The following is a 22,549-nucleotide window of genomic DNA, read 5'->3' on the forward strand; positions in this document are numbered from 1 at the left end:
ATATTCTTAAATAACCCAGTAATTTTCTACTTCATACCAGAACAGTAGTTCTAAATGGGAACCTAGGAATTCTACTGTTTCCTGGCCAAAAGTGTACCAAAGCCCACTAACATTCATAACATGGATTTCTAGTTCTCTGGATACAAAAAGCTCCATTGCTCAGTGCTCTCTCCTCATACTGCCTATATTCCTGGCAATTTTATGAGGGCTGATGTGACCATGTTGAATTTCAGCAGGTAAGATGAAAATATAATAATACATTAACATAATTACTTAATTCATCACTGAATGAAGATCACTCAATTAACAAACATGCTACTCTCTTTAAACATGGAATCCCACCTTTTTACATCAAAGCTCTACTGCTTTAATTGTTACTATGATGATGTTCATGGTATGATAATCTAGTTATTGATTGCAAATTCTCAGCTCTATATATTGTGAAATAGAAACAGAATGTGAAGATTACATAAAATGAAATTAATAAAGATCATAAGGGAACCTAAATCATATTTTCAATAAAATTTGGTCCTAAAAATTTTTCTATAGGTTCACTGCAAGATTCCAGTACAGAACAGCTACCACAGAGTCATCTGTCTATTTAACAAGAATTAAGGGGTCTTGCTCCAGGTCTGCAGTCATAATAGCTGTAATGAATACTTTCATTACAGGTATTCTCTGTTAATGTTGTTAATTCCTTCATATACAAACAAACTACTAGGTCAGAGTTTCCCAAAACCAAGATGGTTTTGGGAACAAATGAACTTCTTCCCTGATGATTCTATTGCTCTAGGTTCTGATTCAATTATTTTCTTATATTTAATCAAATAATAACTCATCTTCAAAATAGCAATGTAAACACTAAAAGTTAAACACTCAAGTAATTTGCATACAAGATCCTTTCAGTGTTGGCAAGTAAAAGAAATTTGACATTCAGAATGGCTGGATGTCACATGAAACCACCCAAAGCCTGACAAGAGGAAACCCTTGGCAGTGGGTCTTTCTTCCTGGGTCAAAAAATGAGATTCTAGCCACTAAAAATCCAAATTGTGGAGTATGAGGAATTCTTTAATCTTACAGTCCTAATGAGAAATAACTATCTGTGGGAGAAAGATGTTAAGATTGCTATCCTTAAGAGGCACCTCAAAAATTGCTCATGAACCTTACAATAGGACATTACTGCATTCAAAAGAGATTATAAAAAAGATACACTCAGTCTGTCCACTTCGGAGGTGGGTAGAGAGGTCTGAAGAAAAGCCTTCTGCTTTGTCAGCTGTGTACCCCAAGTGCCCTGGTGCTCAGTTTGCACAAATTGAGCTCAAAAACTAGGCATGTGGTCAAAAACATCCCTGACTTCATATCTCACACTGGCTGGCTCACAGGGGCTTCCTGTTCAACAGAAAAGAGCAATCAGTCAAACACCTTCAGAGATGTTGACACTTTCTTAACGATACAAGGAGCAAGAACACCCAGATGGGTTTCTGAAGGAACTTCTGCTGTCAATATTTATGTTTCACAATGCAAAACCACTAGCTCTATAAAACCAGTGGGAATAAGGGAGGATTTAATCACCTGCCTATATACAAACATAACACAACAGTTCACTAAAAAAAGCTTTATGTGGATATAGAACTGCTGTCTGTATGTAGTATCTGCTCATCATAAAAGCTAATTAGGGACAAACCTTTGGTTTGCAAGTCCTTAGACCATTGGGCTAAAACATTGTCTTGGAGTTATAGACCAAATTTTACTAAATTCAAAATTAGGTAGCTATAAATAGGACTGAACATTGCCTAAAGATTTTATTTTCTTTCTTTTTCTTCACAGTATAAAATATTGTGAAACAAAAACTAGAATGCTATAAAATTATAGCACCTTCAAAAATAATACAGTTGGCATGATACTGTCAATTTATTAATTTATCTCAATGTCTTCACACTTACACCTTTTATCTTGAAAAACTGCAAAATGCCTGGTGGACTGTTTGGGTAATAGAGAGACATATCTATAACAATTTTTTTTTTTTTTTTAAAAGCTATCTCCCCCTTTCATCAAAGGAACACAGCTACTCTCCATACTATTAGGAGCATTAATGTGACTTCTTTTTGTTATAGTAGATTTCATGAAACAAAACTGCTTGAAGTATTTCACTATAATTGTTAGATCACATTTTCTATCCAAAGTAAATCTAAATACCTTTTCATAAAAACATGAGACAATGTAGTCTTATATATTTCCCACTGATGTCTTAAATACAGACTCCCCCAAATTCAGTTTCATTTATTTTACATCTATTTAATGAGTTCATCTCAATTACAAGTTGCTAGTAGTGAAAAAAATCATAACAATCAGTTGGGATTTTAAGAAACTGTAAGTCTTAGAAAAGTTTTGAATTTTGGTGAAAATACAAGGTATCTCTTTATAAAGTTCCATTTGTATGGAAATTCAAGTGGGATTGAGCACATTAATGCTTATACTTAAGAAATTCATTGATTCAGGATCTATCCCATTTTTAGACTGAGAATTATGGATACCAGAATTAAAGGTTTTCAGTAAAATACAACCACCAAACATGACTTTAAACCCAAGGCATGCATTTCCTTTTGCACAGCAAAAGAGGATTCACAGTTAGATAGAACAGAGTTGTTCTTTTTAGAAGTCCAGCTGTCATTCAGGTCTTTTCTTCAGAAAGAAATCAGGTCTATAAATTTTACAGACTTCTCATGAACTCACTGTACAAAGACATGCTTTTATACCATAAAAACTGAAGTAAGAAAAAATCCCTCATGGTTCCAGTATTAGCGTAGTTCTCAGATGTATTTTTAACATAATTAAAAACAAACAAAAAAAAAAATAGAAAATAGGTTTTTATGCTCAAAACAGTCCCAAAATGTCAAGTGTCTTTAAACAGCCCTTCACAGAAATACAACCTGACACAAAGCTTGACTGCATGGCTAATCAGTGTAGAAAATCCATGTTGTAATCACCATGTCCAGATATTCCAACTCAACTGATATCTTAACTCCAGACACCTCAACACTAGGACTTTTGTGCATGAACTCTTCCTCTTGTTACTATGGTAAGAATAACAAATACAAGGTCTCTATGATGGCTTTTTTCCCCCAGGAAACATTAATACTGAACAATTTAGTTGCCCAATTAAGTCAGAATAACCAGGAAGATCAACATAAATTTTCAGGTTTTAATATACTGCTTTAATATTTCTGTTATGAAGCAGCTGAAGTCCAAACATGAAGTTTTTAACATGAAGTTGAACTTCTTTTATGTACAAAACCAACTGCCATGTGCTACTGCTATCTGTCCACTGGGCAATTCAAATTGATTTTTTTTCCATTTTCCCATAATTTGAGAGGCAGCACTGAAAACAAAAACATTCCATGAAAATGTGTCTTTTGGTTACCACTAAATTTTAAACCACAAAACAATAAAATGCAATATAGTTATACTATGTAAGATCTTCCCAGATTACCACTGGGACATGTTTCAGTTAGGTATGTGACAGTGTTAATTCAACAGTAATTTCTACATGAATTTGAATACCATTAATAGGAATTAAATTTAACCTTGTAAACCCCTATAGTCATCAATATTTCAGACATACATCAATAGTTCCAGCACATTTTGACACCTCTCTCCTTTCTCATCCCGTTTAATTTTGCTGTTTCATGATCACACCAAGAGATAACACAACCCAACAGTGACCAGATTTACACAGTGCTGAACAGGGAGAGCCAAATTTTCGAAACGAGTCATTTACAAATTGCAGAGGCAGTCCTAATCTTTTAAAGAAATACGCTCATTTGAGGTCCCACAGCCTTACAGAGGATTATAGAACATAGGTGTTAGCGACGATATGAAAGAGATCTCTGGAAATTATCTCATCCAAACTTGCAGTTGAAGCAGAGTTTAGGAGCTTGATCAGTCAATTCTGAAAATACCCAAGGATAAACAGACTATAACTTCTCTGGTCAACCTACATACCTGTGTAGAGGTGTCTAGATTACACAACTAGTACAGAAAATATGCCTTTGCAACAAGACACTTGCAAATTTACATGGGCAACTCCAAATTTACACTGGAAATTCAGAAGCTACATATGCAATACATACTATATACAAGAATAAAATGTTCAGCTTCATTCCTTAAAACACAATCAGAAAATGTAGCATAGCACTAAAATAAACCACATTTTTTTCAATATACTTATTTTCTATCACTGTTCAGCAGGGTATAATCATCACCTGCTGGTTCTTTCCAGGCAGAATACATATTGCACTTTTCAGTAGCTGCTTCAGTGTGTGGGTGGTGTGTTCCTGAAATTACTAATAAGACTTAAGCTTACTGCAAAAGAGACAACACTGCAAATCAAGAGTTTAACAGAAATACCTTTTATGGGTAGTAGAGCTTTCCATATTACTCCCATTTAAGCAAACTCATCATTTAATCCACTAAATTAGGAAGAAAAAAATATTTTTTACTGAAGGTTAGAAACAATAGGAAAGTATTACAGATAATATAACAACCTTACTCTGGCTATCTGTACTCAGGTATATTTTAGGTCAAAGCTTTCTCTGCTTCGTCTGTATCATCACTAAACAAGGAGATAGGCTTCCTCCCCTTAAACATAGAAATTAGATTGTGTCACAGGAATTTGTTTCTAATTTTGGAGAACTTCAGCACTGAGTAAGATCAGAAAAATCTGCTTCTTTACCAGTCTAGTTTGAAACGTGCTTCCACTGAATGCACCGAAAGGTAAAGTTATTAATGGATTGAAAAACCAAGCTGAAACACTTAAGCCATTATTGTTTAATTAAAAACATGTTCTCTGTTTTTGTCTGTTTTTATTTAGAAACAAAGAAGAAACACTTTGTCTTTTATACTACCTCCCCTGTATGGTAGCAGTTTAAAAATTACTCGAACATTCGCACTCAGCTTAAAATCTAAGAAAATTTTTGAGGCAACTGAAAATAGCAGTTCAAACTGAAAGAATATGATAAAATGAAAACAAATAATGCCAAATAAAATTCCCAATATTAAAATTCTTCAGAAAGAGACAACATAGAGCCATGCTGCCTCTTTCCAGAGAGCATCAGTACAGAGGTTTCTCTAGGAGCAGATTTAATCTCTATGTGAAAACTGAGTTAGTTCCTTACTTAATTACTCCATTCATCTGCCATGTATCCTGAGCTGACTTTGAAAATGTAAAAATAAGTGCAACATAATAATTTTCAATGTCAGGTTTTCAACAGAACAGCCTTAACTGGCTTCTACAATACAAACAGTATACAAAATATCTTCCCATTAAAAATTACTTTTTAAAATTTACAAAAAGAAGTACAGACAGACAAAATTATCATCTGGAAGGCAGACATGAAATACATAACTCTGTTAACAGATGCATCAAACTCCAAATTTTAAATATTCCCACCATAGCCTGTATTGATGAAAAAACTATTACATACAGTTCTCATCTCCCAAAAATGTAGTTAGGAGTCCACTTTTTCTTCCCTCCCTCTAAACAAAAAGGCATTTTGGGGGGAATATCTCACTTCCACAGGAGAACACATGATAAAGTTGCTGGAGTTCCTACCTCTAGGAATCACAGAGTTATAGCAGAATGTTGACCAGTCTTAAAGGAAAATGTCACGGTCTCCCAGAAGTTCATTCCCTCTTAAAATATGAAAATTTGACACTAAGCTAGAAACACAGCATTTAAATATTTAAGTAAATTTTCCATTTATTTTTGGTGAAGAGCCATGCTTCCCACCGACTGGCAACACTAAGATTTATACTTAAGGCTTTTGAATCAAAGTTCCATTTTTCCATAGCAACTGCACCGCTCTCTTCACAGACATTATTTTCATTTTGTAACAGAGGTGTAACAAATGAGGTGTTTCTGGCTGTCATCATGTCAAACACATGGCATAACTGTCAGGATTTTTAAGTTGTACATCCAACACAGTTCAAGTCACAGTTCAGTCAAGCTGACCCAGCAGCATCCTAAATGGGACAGAGCTAAACCTGCCTTATATCACAATTACTTTATATCATAATTAGAAAAATATGCTGGCATGGCTGTCAAGATTAGGGTGTGTGAACTGCTTGCATTAAACTGATAATACTGGAGGGATCATATAGAACTCTGCAACCCTCATCTCTCTGACATTGCAGACTACCCTCTATTTACCTCTGTACATCAGGCCCTGTCTGCCTCTTAGCAGAGAAACAGTCAAGGTATGCTATACATGAAAAAGAAAATGGAATTATATACATACATTCAGAGTATGCTGCTCTATTCTCAAGAAAATTTGAATATGTATGTGGATACTGAATTTTTGCCCTAAACCAAAGATTAACTCCAGAACAAAGCAACAGTCCAAATTAACCTAAAATCATAACCTACAAATGGAATATACTCCCTGATGAAATAAGAAGACATGTCTCAATTCCAGTCTACAAAAATCCAGCTGCATATTCTAAACCCCTGAAATTTTTACAAGGCACAAAGATTTTTCCATAAAGCTCTTCCAGCACTTCACCAATTTTGAGACTGTAGAAGAGAACACCTGTATTACTGCTCTGAGAACACCTGTATTACTGCTCTGCTAGGTCTTAAGTAACATTTTACACAGAACTTTCTATAATAGCCCTTTCTAAAATGACACTCCCCAGCACAGCAGAGACTGCAATAACACACCGCATGCCAGAAGTACCTCCAGCCAAGCTTTTTTCCCTAACTGCAAAAAAGAAACGAAGTTCATCAAGGAGATTACTGCCCTCTCCTTTGGCATACTGAAAACTGTTAGCTCACTAGGTCACAGATGGACATTTTCATAATCTCACCTAAAACTCAATTTCATGTTATCATTGTGCCTCTGACTGTGTATATAAAGCAAGAATCAATCTTTATGTTTGCTCACCTTTGATGTGCAAACACAATATATGTATATGATTGTAAAATCCATTTCTAAATAAAGGAGTAGTGTAAAAATGAACTTGTTTGAGTCCAAGAGTCATTTATAGAGCCTTTTCCCTATTTTTGGATCTTTAGGAAAGTAAAAATTTTAAGACACCAGGTCAAATACCCTTATCTCACTGTTTCTTCACTATGAAGTCTGCGTTTTCTGATATGTTAGTGCGCTGACATGAGTATCAGAAACATTTTTGTACTTTTACCTAAAAAATGCTATTGCACGCAATATATAATTTGTACAATTCCAGATACTGTTCTTAATCCAGAAACTTACATATATATTTTGTGTTTTCAATCCCTTAGAACAAGATGTTCTCTGCTGCATTCTGAAGTAAATGTGAAAGATCCAACAGATTAGCTAACAGCTTGAAAGACTGCATACACTGATGGCAACAATTTAAAAAAAACAGTCACTGGCTTTTAGTTGGAGTTTAGTTTAGAGGTTTTTCACTACCTAACTTCTTTCCTTTCTCCCATAAAAAGAAATCAACAAAAGACCAAAACTATCTCTGTCATGAATTTTTATGGATAGAAGCAATCTAGAAAGGCAATCTGTCATATCATAAATGAAAGCATAATAAATATATTCCTTTTTGTACTTATAATTAACAATCCTATTGGTCTCAGCACAACAAGGATTAGATATCATAAGTTTGAGCTTAAAATTTAAGTACAATGAATAACACTAATTCAGGAATCACCATCTTAAAACTTACATTATAGCTGAAATCCATTTATAGATTTATATATAAATCTCTCTTTATAAATAGGAAAGACATACCAACCCACCAAATAACCATCTTGATTACACTTTTCAAAGGCATCCCTCAATTTTATAGCACCCTTTTTGTATACCTTACCTAAAGAAGAACAAGGGAAAATAATACTTTCTAAAATTAGGACATAAAAATGGCATGTATGTTCATCACAGGCAAGTTTAACAATAATTAAACCACAGGTGATACTTAGACAAGAAAAGTTCCATTTAAGAAATATGTTTTGAAACAAATCCTTAAAAATGAGGAATTAGTAACTAGTACCCTGATTGTAAATCAGGATGATTCCAACAATGTCGCACTTTGCAAAATGTCTAAAATGATGGATAGTATGAAGTAGGAAACAGTTACTGAAAAGGGAAAGGAATATAAAGGCTCCTTATCAAGAGACAGGGCAGTGCTCATTGTTATTCAAGCACATGAGCTGCCATATCCTGTTTCCATTGACTGCAGGGAAGGCTTCAGCATTGACTTCAAACAGGTGCAAGTCCCATGAGACTTAAAGGGAATAAAACGTACAGTCATGGTATGAAAGCATCAGTGTATGAAGTGTGGTGAGACAGGATATGGAATTCCAATGTGGTACACAAGAATCTGACAAAGCTATTTAAATGCAGTGCCAAGTAAGGATGCAACTGAAAAAAAACCAGACATTTCTAAACAGAAATTTGGCAGGTCTCCATTCAATGCTACAAAAAAAAAAAGTCCAGGAGAACTGTTACACAAACGAGAGTGCTAATTTATGGTGAGGGGAGAGAACAAGGGAGACCCAGAAGTAGCAATAAGCATCATCCTGTTCCTGGAGCAATACATTATCACTTGTTCAGGACACAGCTGCTGGAATGCTTTGGTAGGTACTGTAGACTGGTCTGCTCCAAGAGTTGCTGGGACTTAGACTCAAATATATTACTCACTTATATTTATTCTCTTCTGTATTATGAAGAGCATTTGAAAACGTTTGGGAATTTTTTCTTTAACTTACATAATCTTCAAAAAGAAGTCGTAAGCTATATTCTTACATCAGTTGAGTTATGCATGATGTCCTCAATTAATTCTATAAAGAAAGTAGCCGAGATGTCATTATATTAATTAGAAGCTGGTCAAAAATAGAGTACTTATCCCAAAGGAAACTATGCAACTTCAAAATTTCTTTCCAGATGGAAAAGAAAGCTATCCAACACAGCAACTATCTGTCTAAAATAGGGGTAGTAAATATCAGTCTCCATATTAAACTCTTATGAATAATTATTATAGCAGGATGACTGAACATCAACATTTAAATTTGGAAGCAGCTTTTGACATTAAAGTGAAGAGTGAAAGTAGCAACTTTGAAGGGAATCAGGCAAGACTATAAATAACTCTGAGGGTTAAGGCAGAGATTAAGCATCTCTTCCATAGTTACTAAGTTTTATGATGTAAAGGGAATCACATACCTGTGCAAGCATGGGAAATCCGAGGTTCCTGCATCCATTACAAGGTGTGAGTGCCTCCCATAAACCAGAAGGTCCGCAAGTATTTTCAGCCGTATCATCATCTTCTTCCTCCCTTGGTGATAAACGCATTGAAGAAGGCCTCTGTGCATAAATAAACAATACTTTCAAATTAAACACAGTGATATATATTGTAAAGAAATATTTTATCCTATGAACTTAAGAGTGTTTCACTCAGAAACACCAAAAGAAATACCAAACTGCTATTTTAAACCAAAGTACCTACTCAACTGTTAAACTATTGTATGAAAATAATACTTTCTAAGGAAGGTACATATTGAGCTATCTGCGATTATACTTTAAAATTGAGTGAACATATTAATATACATAGAAAATATTTACTGTCTTTATTACCAAGAAATTGGAAATTTCTACTTAATTTTATTTTAAAATTTGCTGTAATATCATTAAGCTCAGGATATTCCACAAAGAATAAAAACTAACATGTACCTGGATGGGTCCAAGATTTTTACAGACAAAAACTACTAAATCAGTGAAAAGATAAGGTTTCAGGTTTTGCATTATATTTATCAGTAATAAATGTGTTATCTTATTTTGTAGGCAAAAGATGTATTTTAAAATGACCTGTATTATTTTGCTTTATAGTCTGGAAGGGATGAAAAGTATCACAAATTATCATTGACTTATGAGCACTGTGGCTTACATATTGATCTGAGTGATAACAGAAAAATGCTGATTTTTGCTTAAACCAGTATCCTAATTTTCTATGAAGACAGAAATACGAAAAGTGGTCAGTTCCCATTTATTTATGTTATTTTGCTACACAGGACAATCCACCCCAACTGAATTGCAGTGGCAATTTTTACTAATTTTAGGAGAAGGAGGAAAGTTAACCCAGTAATGAATGATTTTTAAAATCTCACGTCAACATAAATTGTTACAAGTAAAAAAAAAATAGTTTTCACACATTAATTCTTTGTCCCTATTTAAACTGGTATATGAAATAGCTGTTCTAGCCTGCTTCAAATTTGCTTCAGCAGCCTGCTTGATATTCAGATACTAAATACTACATTTAGGACCACTTCTTTCACAAGTGGCTGGACCAGAATAGCACTGTTTGAGATAATGGCTGATCACAGCTATCAACCTGATGGAAACATTAACTCTAAAGCGCTGCTATGGGGTCCACGTAAAAATCATTTTAAATCCTCAACACCTAACTGCAGATTATTTTAGCCAATAGAATAAAGAAATGCATGGAGTCTGCTGCAAGGAAGGGAATAGAGAAATGAAAGAAAAGTAGGGAGGAATAGAAGTAGAGAAACAGCAGCAGCTCTAAAGATGAACACAAGCTGATGGAAACTAGGAGAAGCAAAGGCACCGCACAGACAGGCACTAACTCAAATTGTGTAACATCTGAGGATCATTCAACTCTTGACTCTTGTGATAACTTCTTAACACAAAAGTTGTTGTTATACCATTAATTTAAGCAGGGAAAATATTTAGAAATTCTATCTCAACTCATGCATCAAAGATGAGAAACACAATATACCCCACTCCATTATGCTGATTCCCCTTGGTCAGAAAATGGTTGTTCCCCTGTTGCAGACTTCGTGAATCTAACCATATCTTGTAAAGTTAGGTGAATTTATTTACTTTTTATTTTAGAAGTCAATTTCTAAAACAGTCTTAGCACGGTATTTCATTAGGTTATTTTGACACTCTAGTAGTACCACAGAATATGTTGCCATAGCAACCAATATTCTCACACTGTTATTAAAAGCATCGGGTTAATTCTGCAGAGTGTAGGTCGTGAAAGACTATTATTGCTAGGTATTTGCATAGACAAAGGAAGCAGACTAGAGGTCTTTCCCCTCTTTTTATGACACCATCTTCCATGGTGGCTGCCCTACACTTGTATTTTAAATCTCAGAATTGTTGTGCCAGAGAATAAGGCATTTCTTGCCCCCTGGAGTAAAAAGCAAAGAACTGCAGCAGTGCTCAGCACAGGAATGCAGGTGACACACATTAGCTGTAACCTTACAAGCCAATGGAAGTGAATGAATACAAAAGTCATATAAAAATGTCACTGTACTCTGTAAAGGTAAAAAAACCACACACGTAAGTGAGAAATTTTAAACACAACTAAAGGAAGACAAATTACAATAGAGTACTGAAGGGGGAGCATATGAGTATTTAGCCATTACAGGAAGAGAGTGAAAAAAAACCCATGCCAAACAATTATTGAACAGTAAAAAAATAAAATACACTAGCAGAATGAGAGTGGCATATTTCCATTAGATTTTATATAAATAGCCTAAGATAGAGTGCGAATCACAGGAATTTAATGTCAATGTGAATGAGAGGAAGTGGAAAGTATCTAGTCAGATCTGATCATTCAAAAAAGGATCAGTCAATGCCAGAGTTCATTAGACACACAACTGGAACAAACTGGTACTCTCATGCAACTAGACAACGCAGGTATGAACATGATACAGACTAATTTACAGAATACTGTAGATCAGGGTGAGCTCTTTTTATAGTTGCACAGATTTCTGCCACCAACAAGGCACTAAAAAGGCACCATTAGGCAAAGTCTATTTAGAGGGTGAAGAAACAGTTATTGCCATCACCTTTCTCACCCATCCCTGCTTGACAAATGCCCAGTTCCTCCCAGTAGGAGAGAGATACATGGGAATCACTGCAGGGAAAGAGAGCTGCATTTGCAAAGAGGAAGGAAAGAGTTAATAGCTGCATGAGAGAAAAGTGTCACAAGTGCCCCAAATTTGATAGACTGGGGTTGTATACGCTGGGAAGAGGGATGTGTCTGGAGGAGGCAAACGAGATACAGAAAAATCTACAATCAATTCACAGAGTTCAGACTGTCACACAAATCCATAAAACTCCAAATCCAGACCACACGGTTTCCTGTTACTCTCTCACAGCCTTCATTCCTTTCCCAGAACTCCCTAATTTTTCTGTTCTGTTGTATAATTTAATTTTGCCTCCTTAGAGGTCCTTTGAACATGAAAATCTAATTCTGTGTGTGCTACTGGGAAGTCTTGATATAGACCTGTAGGGAGAGTTTTAGTAAAACCAAAGTTATTTATGCCCACTTCTCAGAAAATAAATAAATAAATAGAGTAGAAGGTATTTCTGTCAACTAAAGAAAAATGCGCCATTTAGAACCTCTTATTTATGCCTGTTTGGAGCTAAAACAACCCAAACAAATGTAGTTAAAAATGCCATCTAAATCACAGTTACTTGGTTGAATTAGACATTATGAAATGGCAAAGTCAACATAAACTGCAGTACTAAGCTTCTAAGTACTAAGTAAGGGAAGTTCTGCCTAGTTAGAAGAGATACAAGCATAAGCAACATATATCCTCAAACAGAACAGACAGAAAACCTTACATGATATTAGATATGATATGCAAAAGGAAAACTTGGTAGATAAATCACAAAGATATTAACAGAGAATTAAACATTTATTAAAAGTTCTGGTTTTTACTGGAACACTGAATCAACTATTAGACACTGCTTGCAGTAGTAGAAGGCTAAGAAAGTAATTTCTCTGAGTAAAGAGAGAATAATAATAATGATACAGCAGTGAGAGTACTAAGATCTAGCATAAGGACATTGTACCACTACAACTAGTGACAAATTTTCTTCAGACACTACTAAGCCTATCACATCACCTCTCATTTTCATACCTAATGAGTATTTAAATCACGTATTCCAAAATTTAGGTATGGAAGCCTTTCTTTTCATGTTTTCATCTACGTAAAAGGCAAAAATTTGGGCACTAGGACACTTTGGATTGAAGGACACTTTATAAAGAGGCTATTTATTCTCAAAACATGTATGTACATCAGATTGTCTATCACAATAACTTGGAATCTCTATCCTAATCTAAGAGAGCAAGCCAATATTTATCAACAGAGAGAATGACGAATACAGAAAGAAAAAGCAGAGAAAGTCTGTTCTACCCTTAAAAGTCAACAAGAGAAGGTGAGAGGTTAAGCTTTAATCTTTATTATTTACGGTCACCAAGTTCACAGCTCAGCAGCTGTACCCCATGTATAAAACATACATAAATACCTTTATGTATGGCCTTCTTTTTATCAAATGTTAGCTATCTCCTATCTAACATATGACCTTATTAACTAAACAAGTTTTTTTAAGGAATATAGTAAATAATACAAGATGTCTTACTTCCTTTCAGTCCCTCCTTTTTTCTCATCTTTTAGTGGTCTGCTTTCTGCCTTGACATTTGTAAGCAGCCACTGCTAGGAAAAATATTACTCAATTCCCTTGTTTCAGAATACATAGGAGACTTTCCTGGACTAGTCCAGTGAAATCTAAAACCAAACATCAAAACCTTTTCTTCTTGTATCTGTTTTTTATACAATATCATCCAATTGCAGAAGTATTTCACATACCCTTTCAAACAGTATCTGCTAGAGCAAAACATCATCAGCAAACTATTAAAGGTGCAAAATGACAGGACATTTACCGTTTGCTATTGCATCATAGCTCTGGAGACACGAACATTACCTTATCATTTATCTTTGTTAGGAAACAATATTTTTAAATGGAGCAGTAAAGATGAAATACAGAAGGCAATATTGTTCTGCTTACAGGAGGCAGAAAGCAACCAGACATTTGATAAGCCAAGTTCTGCCACTCAGTTTGAAACAATGAGGTCACTAGGAAGTTTTTTCTGTAGATATAATTTGTCAAACATGTATTTTCTATCATCCTAACAGAGATATGCTTCTAGCTCTCCTTGGCCCAAAGGACATGTACCTTGCACTGTGAAATAAAAGCAAAAAAATACAGGTCTGTTACCTAGTATTCTATTTTGACATTGTTATTACTAAGAACTAATAGAACAGGAAAGTGTTCCTGAATCTCTTCTACAAATTTGGATAAGCAGGTCTATCTCTGCCAAAGCTGTCGCCAGCAGCTGCAGCAGTCAAGCCAGGGACAGAAGAGCTGGGACAGTGTTCTGTGCTCTCAGTGCTCCCCCTGCTGCTGCCCAAGCTGCTCTCAAGGGAAAATGCCTGAGGTATGCAGAAGAAAAAAGAGCATTAGGGCATGACGTATAACACAATCAGTGTTATATGTCATGCCCTAATCAAACTCAGTTACTATTTTTCTACAGCAGCATCCCTGCATTGAGCAAATATGCCCTTCTGAGATTCAGTAAGGATCCTGAACAGGAGGAGCCTCAATTATGACATACATCCTACGTCTCACAGACAGTAAAAGGTTTTGGGAACCTGGGCACACCTGTCCCAAATCCCCCAAGGCCTTCTCCCTATTAATGATTTTCTGTTTCCCATCCTAATTATCTTGTCTTTCACCTTACACTGCATATCTGCTGCATGTTCCAAGTCTGCATCTCTTTCATTCACTACTCACTAGAGTTTGACTGCACCTCCTGTATTCTGCAATGAAGTATCAGGGAGACAAAGACAGTCTTGTACTTACAGCAGCATAACAATGCTCTGCACCTGCCTCTGCCTTAATCCCTGTGGGATGCTAGACATGTCATTTCAACAGGTCCAAGATGGTGACCCAGTTTGTGCTCCTGATCTGCTGGCTATGCTGAAACTGAAGGCGAGTTTGCACCAATGCTGGGCTACATCAGAAATCACCTTAGGAGACTCTGTGACTATTCTCAGGGGTATATGACCCTAAGCACCCTGCAAATCCCAGCTCTAGCAGTCCCAGACGCAGAATCTTGGTTGCTACACCATTGCACATCAGCCCAGCTGCATATGATATTTTCTGACTGGGACTCCAAAAGAAATACCACATCTGAAGCAGTTACACCCTTGGAACTCAAGATCAAAGTGATATCTGATTCTGAGGAGAAATTTCTGTCACTTGAAGTCAGTAGAGTCCAGTAAAATGCCCGCATGTAGCAAACACAAAATGTATTAACTTTAGGCAAATGCGATTAATTCACATACATGAGGAAAACTATGTGGTTGTGTAGCTGCTGCCCCTCAGTGAGCAAGTGCTATTGACACTTATCATGATGAGCACCCCAAAATAAATCACTCCGTCTCCAGAGCAGGATCTGACACTGTACAGGAAATACATCCTGGAACCAAATGGCAAATACAATGCATACTGAATAAGATCAAAATTTTAAGTAAAAATGAGATTATAAAATGAGTACATCTGGAAATGTATTGAAAGTAGAGCAATGGATTTGAAATTTTTGATTCATCCTTGCATGTAGCATGAATAATGAATATTAAGATGATTCTGAACCTTTGCACTACTCTCATAGAAGGATGCAACCATTCATAAAACAAAAGTTTGGGATTTAAAAACCTAATAGGCAATTAATTTAGCATTTAAAACCTAATAGGCAACCTAACAGGCTCTCTCAAGTGATCAGTTACAGGACTGAAAAAATGGCCTGAAGTTGTGTCAGGGAAGGTTTAGGGTGGATATAAAGAAAAGTTTTTACACCCAGAGGGTGTCTGGGCACTGAAGAAGCTCCCCAGGACAGTGGTCACAGCACCAGCCTGGCAGAGCTCAAGATGCATTTGGACAACACTCTCAGGCACAGCATGTGAATCTTGGGGATGGCTCTGTGCAGGGCCAGGAATTGGACTTGATGATCCTTGTGGGCCCCTTCCAACTCAGTGTATTCTGTGATTTAATAAAAGTTATTTGTTTAATCTATGGATTAAGCTCCTTCTCTATAGCGTATCAAAACACAGGCACTTCCATAACTTGCTCCACTCTAATATATGTGTTTGAGACAGGATTGAACTGCCAAATTAATTTCTTTTTCTTAACATTAGCTAAAATAAAATGAACCTGTGTTTCAAATACTTGTCTAACTTTGAGCATATACCTAATACTAATAAGTCAGACTATTTGCTCACTTAATTTTAAATGTTTAATGTCAAAGCATTTCAAGTGCTTTACCATGAAAAAGAACTTAGCACATGAAGCATAAAGTGCTAAAATAGAATTCACCCAGGAAGTCATACAGACTGCAAGGACACTCCGCTACAGAAATGCATCTCTAGGAATGCCTTTCCATCCCACAGGCATAATAGATTTGACCTATGTTGGTATGTAGGAAGGGTCTACACAAATATGGGATGTGCAAAAAGGAAAGGAATTTGGTACCTTTTTTTTTTTGAGTCTTGAAATTCAACCACAGGAACAGTTGCAATTAAGTTAATGGAATTTCTCATGTTAATGACAGACTTTTGCATCTCCCTGAATCAATATGCACATGACTCATTCCAAAATGTGACTCACTGAAAACTCATGTACCAGATGAAAAAGAAGAAACTGATAATGAAGGGCACAGGAGCCCACAGAAAAGCAAAATCAAGTGTTAATAATTTAAAAAATACTAAATACAATTAAAGGCTACAGAATACTTGCCCTTGCATGAAGGAAAAAAATCATAATTCAAAGTAATGTCGACCACTTTTGGCTTTAAATGTCTCAGAGAAAATACTGCTTGGAGAACAGCTGCAGAGGCATCTCTGTATTTAACAGCCCTATACCATCTGAATGTTATCATATAACATTTGAAAATCTCCGTGCTATGTAATTGCCATGAAAATCAGTTTAAACCATGCATTTTTCCTTTTTTAAAATTGTGAAAGAGAGGGTGGGTAAGTGGGTGGCAGTATGATGAAACTTATAGAAAATACATTATTTGTCATGAAATAGAGCAGAAGGAAGAGAAATTAAAGTAGGGGAAAAATCAGGTGGCAAGAGAGTAGGCAGAAGTCACCACTTTATTACTCCTTCAGTGCACAGTTTTTTATTTAGCACACATATTCTCAGTAGAAATGTGTCAATAAAAATGCAGTTATTATTCCATTAAGCCGCTGCTGCCTTAATAAAGAACTTAAAAGAAAATCATACCAGAATAGACAAAGGCAATCTAAAGAAGAACTATAGGCAGCTCTGGTTAGTCATCTGAAGGTGAGTGCTGGTTAAGAGTGGACAATTAAAAGAGCTTTGAAGAACAGTTTTGCTAGACGATTTACAGATCCAGCAGTGACAAACTACTAGTGGTTTGCTATATTAGCAACCAAGTGCTAAACATAATGTAAACACAACACAGTAGAACAGCCGACAGTTGAAATGTCTTAGAAGGCTATAGAAGTTGGAGGCCTAACTGGAAAAGATCAGCCAAAGAGTAATCTACCTTTTGTTCTCAGAAGCACAAGCAATGGCTTAGACTCCTCTAGAGGTTCTGAAAAGGATCTGACACACACATCCCATCAGAGATGCAGCGTACTATCAACTGGAGAACAGCTCTCAATGCAGCCTGATTTACATGGCATGTGGAAGCAGCATTCAAAATCATCTTCACTAGGAAGGTAAAGTCTTTGCTACGGCCAATAGGAAAATCTGCCATATGCAGATCTCACATACTGCAAGTTGCTGCTTTTTCCTGTCTTATATAATTAAACCAGTGATGTCACTGCAGTCATCTCAATAACCACTACTGCCAGAAGATATAGGACAGTGCTTTTTCTGTGCTAGCTCACTGGTACTGTTTCCTTTTGCCTGTGGTAGATTCAACACCACACATTCAGATCCACCGCAATACAAGCACACACCTTTATGTTATTTTCCAGACACATTCCTAAGTAGCTGAAGACTTAATATTTAAATTCTTTCTTCAGTCATTCATATTATAATGCCGTAAAGATCCTATGAAATACAGATAAACAAATCAGTCAGTAACCTCCTTTTATCTGTAATTCCTGTCAAACACTGTATTTCTTAGGAGGCATCAATGACTAAATAAGCAATTGTGATCTGTTAAAATTATTTAGATTTCTTAAAGCAAACACCACTGGCAGAGACAAAGGCAAGGCAATAAATATTCCAATATCCATAAATAAGAAACTATTAACAATTGAAAGAAAGACCAGCATAGCAATAAAAAAGTAATTATATTTTAATATGATTTTTGTCTAAGTTTGACAGGCAGTATTGAGGCTGCTTCTTTGCAGATTGTGAACAGCCCATATTTCAGAGATATTAGGCAGAGCACCAATATCAACAAAAATAATAGTGGTAGTATTAATGCAAATTGCTTAATCTCAAATAATTACTGAAGCAAATAAAATTGAAGTACCTCTCCTGAGATTTTCCCTCATGACACTAAACTGAAACTTACGGTAAGTTTAGAGAGGAGAGATGCCAAGAGAAGACAAAAGAAAACAGATATTCAAATATTGTGTAAGTCATTCAACCTTCACATTTCTCTGGAAAAATAAACTGCTGAAAAGACCAACATGTGCATCACGTGACACAACACATCAGGTAAATCTGCTTTCTGATTCTAATCTCAGTTTAAAACCTAAAAATTATACCACTGAAGTCAGGCAAGGATTCCAGTTATATTAAAGTCACAGAAAAGCTAAGGAGTCCATTTCTAGCACATTCTTGATGTCCATGGGCAAACTTTTCTAATGCATAGTAAATATCAGGCACTTGCCCTTAACTGAATTCCTCAAGATATTATATTTTATAGAGGTATAGGAATCTGGCCCAGTATATTTTTCTATTCATTTTCTACTTGCTAAGCTTATTAACTGGGGCTAGAAAAATATGTCAGCAGAATACAATGAAACTCTATGTAATGAATGGTCAACTTTCAAGACTTCAGGACAAAAATACTGAATTTATTTTATATGCCTATTATAAAACAAATCTGCTTGTTGCCATTAGGACAGAATAAAAATGAAATCAAACAAGTAGTCCAAACAAACTGCCCAATGCTCTAATTTCAGCTACTAAAAAATTTTTAAAGCGAGCATTATTTTGTATTAGCTTGTCATGGGTGGTCATTTTGCCCTGTGAAATATGGCACATTATTTACCATTAGCATTATTTGTATACCTCTTACTAAGAAGCAAAGAAAAGAAAGCAAGACTGCGGCTTCTAAGAAAGCACCTACTTAGCCAACTTCAAAAGAATCATTGAATCAAATATAGTGAAACCAGACATTTAATCCCCACCCCTTAGGGTCCTGTAGAAGTTCACATTGCTCTGATGGATTAGCAGGCTCCATCTCCTGGTTATACCATTGAGATAAAATAATGCTGTTCCACTCACCACAGGAAACAACTGAGACATACCCATATGGTTCTTACATTTCTCATGCATTCCCTGTCAGACAGTGATCATCAGGCTTCACTGCAAGTTTCAAGCTTAATGACTTAATTTTTACACTAATAGAATAGACATGAAATCAGTGTTGACTTGAGTTATATACAAAAACATTTCATTTTTTTTCCCCCTCCACTCTCTGTAACTTCATGTGTATGTATGACGTTGATTTATTCTGAGGTCACTATGTATTATAAAGAACAATCAAACCTGCATTGGTACCTGCTGACAACAGTGATAAGAGTTCTAAAATATTATGGAAATGCCTATCTCTTAAAATGCAGAAACATCAAAAGCTAAAATGTTCTAGAACAACGTGGGTTTTGTTTAGATTGCAGGATAGGTTCTCCTTCTTTCCTTATTAACTGTTATCATTTCCCTCAGGTAAATATCTACATATGACTGTGAAAAAAACAAATCTTCTACATATATAAGCTCAGTCTTCTTATATTCTACCAAAAGCAGTTTTTCCAGAGAGAAAAAAAATATATTTTCAGAAATTAAAATCCAATTGTACCTAAATGTTGGCAAAGTCTTTCATACACCTTCTAGACCTCATACATTGTTCCATGCTCTATTGCTCAAATGGGATAAACCAACACACCTTTGGAGTATCAGCATTCCTACTGGTGATGCTCTAAATCACATAGGCAGAAAATATACTTTGAGAAGACCAAGGAAGATGAAAAGAACTTTCTGTTCTCTTGTAAAGAGAATATGAAAATGTCATTCTGACTGGAGTACTGGAGAACAGTCTGAGGAGAGGAGAAACCCAAGGGAAATGGAGGGTAGGAGTCCATGACAGATTTTTTTTGACAACTTCTAAGGAAGGTCAGTGCTTGGGGGAAGCACCTCTGGTTACCAATAACTTAGTGTTCCTGATGATTTGATTTTATAGTAATACCACAAAGAGAGAGTTGATGTTAACATTAAAAAAGTCACCTGTCTGGGTGGAAATGTCATGGTATTATCTTCTCATTCTGCTCTCCAGAAGTGACTGAAACTCTCTTGGAAGATCCCAAATGAATCCAGAGACTGCAGCTTAAGAATGGACATCGTGTTTTACACTACTGAACACTCCCAGGATGACAAACCCTGAGGGTATCAAAATAAATGGAAGAGAAGGTGTGAAGCACTGTGCTGTGCAGCACTGGCAAGAGTGGCACAATGGCACCAGCAGCTCAGGGATGTTAAAAAAAAATCATGAAGCAGAGATGAGAAATAAGGTTCCCTAAAGCACTGAGTAACATTAAATAAAAAAAGATATTTAATGCAAGCAAATATATTTCATATTGGTAAAATGATTTCAGGATCAGTTCTGATAGAGTCCTCAGATCTTGGCTAATCCTACTAAGATTAGTAGATATCTTCGGTGTTCACCTAAATATAATGAAACAGAGATAACTTTACATATGTGCTCAGCATTGAACTAAAATTGTCCTTGTAAAAAAAATCTACTGTAGTCAAGTTAATAAAACCTAGCTATCAAAAAGAATTTTTGAGTAGACAAAATTTTACTAATCATTGCCACAGCACCCCAAATTTACACAAAGCTTTATAACCATAAAGAAAAACAAGCTCTTTGATCTGAAAAGCTTTTATTATAATTACTTTATATGGAAAAAATTCTAAACCCATATCGAAGATCCTTATGTAAAAGATTCAGCTGAGATGAAAGGGTCCACAGCAGGGCAAGCGAAAGTGCTTGGCAGCATGGAAAGCAGGATACATACAAAATAAGAAAATGCTAAGATTACTTAGTCAGGAAAAAGAAAGCTTTAAAAAAGAACAAGCCTGAAATATTGCAAATTATGGAGGGTGCACAAAGCATTTGTTCTTTTCTACTGTATCAGATCTGACCACATAAGAATAAATGGAAGCATATACTCAGCCAATAAGACAAAATGCCTGTGTCTAGAGCACACATTCTGCAAAACAGCAACAGAGGGTTTTACATGGTGGTAAACAATGTGACAGACCAGAGCAAAAGGATTAGATACCTTTAGGCTTCACCACTACAAGCTAAACACATAACAGCATTCAGAGAGATGCATTTGTCTGTAAGCTATTTTCCTGCTAGTACCTGATAGTCAAGGAATTTGCCACACACACATAATTGCAGACCGCTTTAATATTCCAGAAAATCATTCTAGTGGAAAAAAGAGCAGGTACTTCTTAATGCAGATTAAATAAACTGGTGGTTTGGCCAGCACATTCCCCTAGTTATACTTAACTCCATGTAGTTTAAATCATACTAAGTATTGTCATGTTTTGAGATTTTATATTCTTAAACAAGCACTGGCTTTCTGGCTTTCTCACAGGGTAAGTCTGTGCAGTTCACTGGAGGATTGGCTAGCTATCTTTCTACCCGAAATCACAACAGCATGGAGCTGCAGGCTAATTTAGTCAGCTGTGAAGCATGATACCAGGCAAATTATTCTGTGTACAGTTCCACATAGCTCCTATTAGGACCCCTCTCACATAAATTTTCACAACACTGTGCTGAAGCATAGCCTAACCTACAGATACAGAACATATTTTTGTTTTAATAGCTACAGAACACAGGTTAGGAAAGGATACATTTAGAACACCTGAACTCCCCTTCACTAGGTAGGGGGGGAAAAATTTGTATCCAGTTGGTTTTCTTCTGCTTCTTTGTAATCACTAACTCATGTTTAAACAGAATTTAGAAATCCTTTTGTAAAGCAGTTTATGGAAAGTATATAATTCCATGCTGACCAAGTGAATGTTTGGTACTTGATGAGCTGTTATAAATATCTAATGAAAAAATTTCCCAATTCTCAGTGGGAAATACTACTGTGTGCACTAGAAATTGGGATTAGCAGATGGTTTTTATTTGGGTGGTAGTTTTTAAAATCAATTTTTAAAGTTACATAATATTATCTTCAGAGTGTGGGTAGACCTTCCCAACAAGGGAATCTCAAAAAGTTATGTTTACATATCCTGTGAGAGAAGGCCTTCATACTTTTAGTTCCCATAGAAATAAGAGTCAGTATATGTTTGCAAAATAGGATTCATAACTGAACTGGTGAAAGGAATTTAATACAAAATTCTTGTAACATCAGAATTTGGCAATACTTAAATCTAACACTATCATAAAAAAGGAATTCAGTAAAGCAACA

The 22,549-nt window shown here is 35.7% G+C and overlaps 1 protein-coding gene across 8 annotated transcripts in view; it reads right to left on the reverse strand.

Annotated features, from left to right (window-relative positions):
- Positions 1–22,549, reverse strand: part of ANKS1B (ankyrin repeat and sterile alpha motif domain containing 1B) — a 407,552-nt gene that overhangs the window by 298,364 nt on the left and 86,639 nt on the right. For all 8 annotated transcript variants that reach the window (XM_038155524.1, XM_038155523.1, XM_038155513.1 and 5 more), the window contains exon 9: positions 9,204–9,344. In XM_038155524.1, coding sequence (XP_038011452.1) covers positions 9,204–9,344 — 141 coding nt within the window. The remainder of the gene's footprint in view (positions 1–9,203; positions 9,345–22,549) is intronic.

Source organism: Motacilla alba, chromosome 1A, assembly GCF_015832195.1.
Source record: "Motacilla alba alba isolate MOTALB_02 chromosome 1A, Motacilla_alba_V1.0_pri, whole genome shotgun sequence".
Taxonomy (NCBI): Eukaryota; Metazoa; Chordata; class Aves; order Passeriformes; family Motacillidae; genus Motacilla; species Motacilla alba.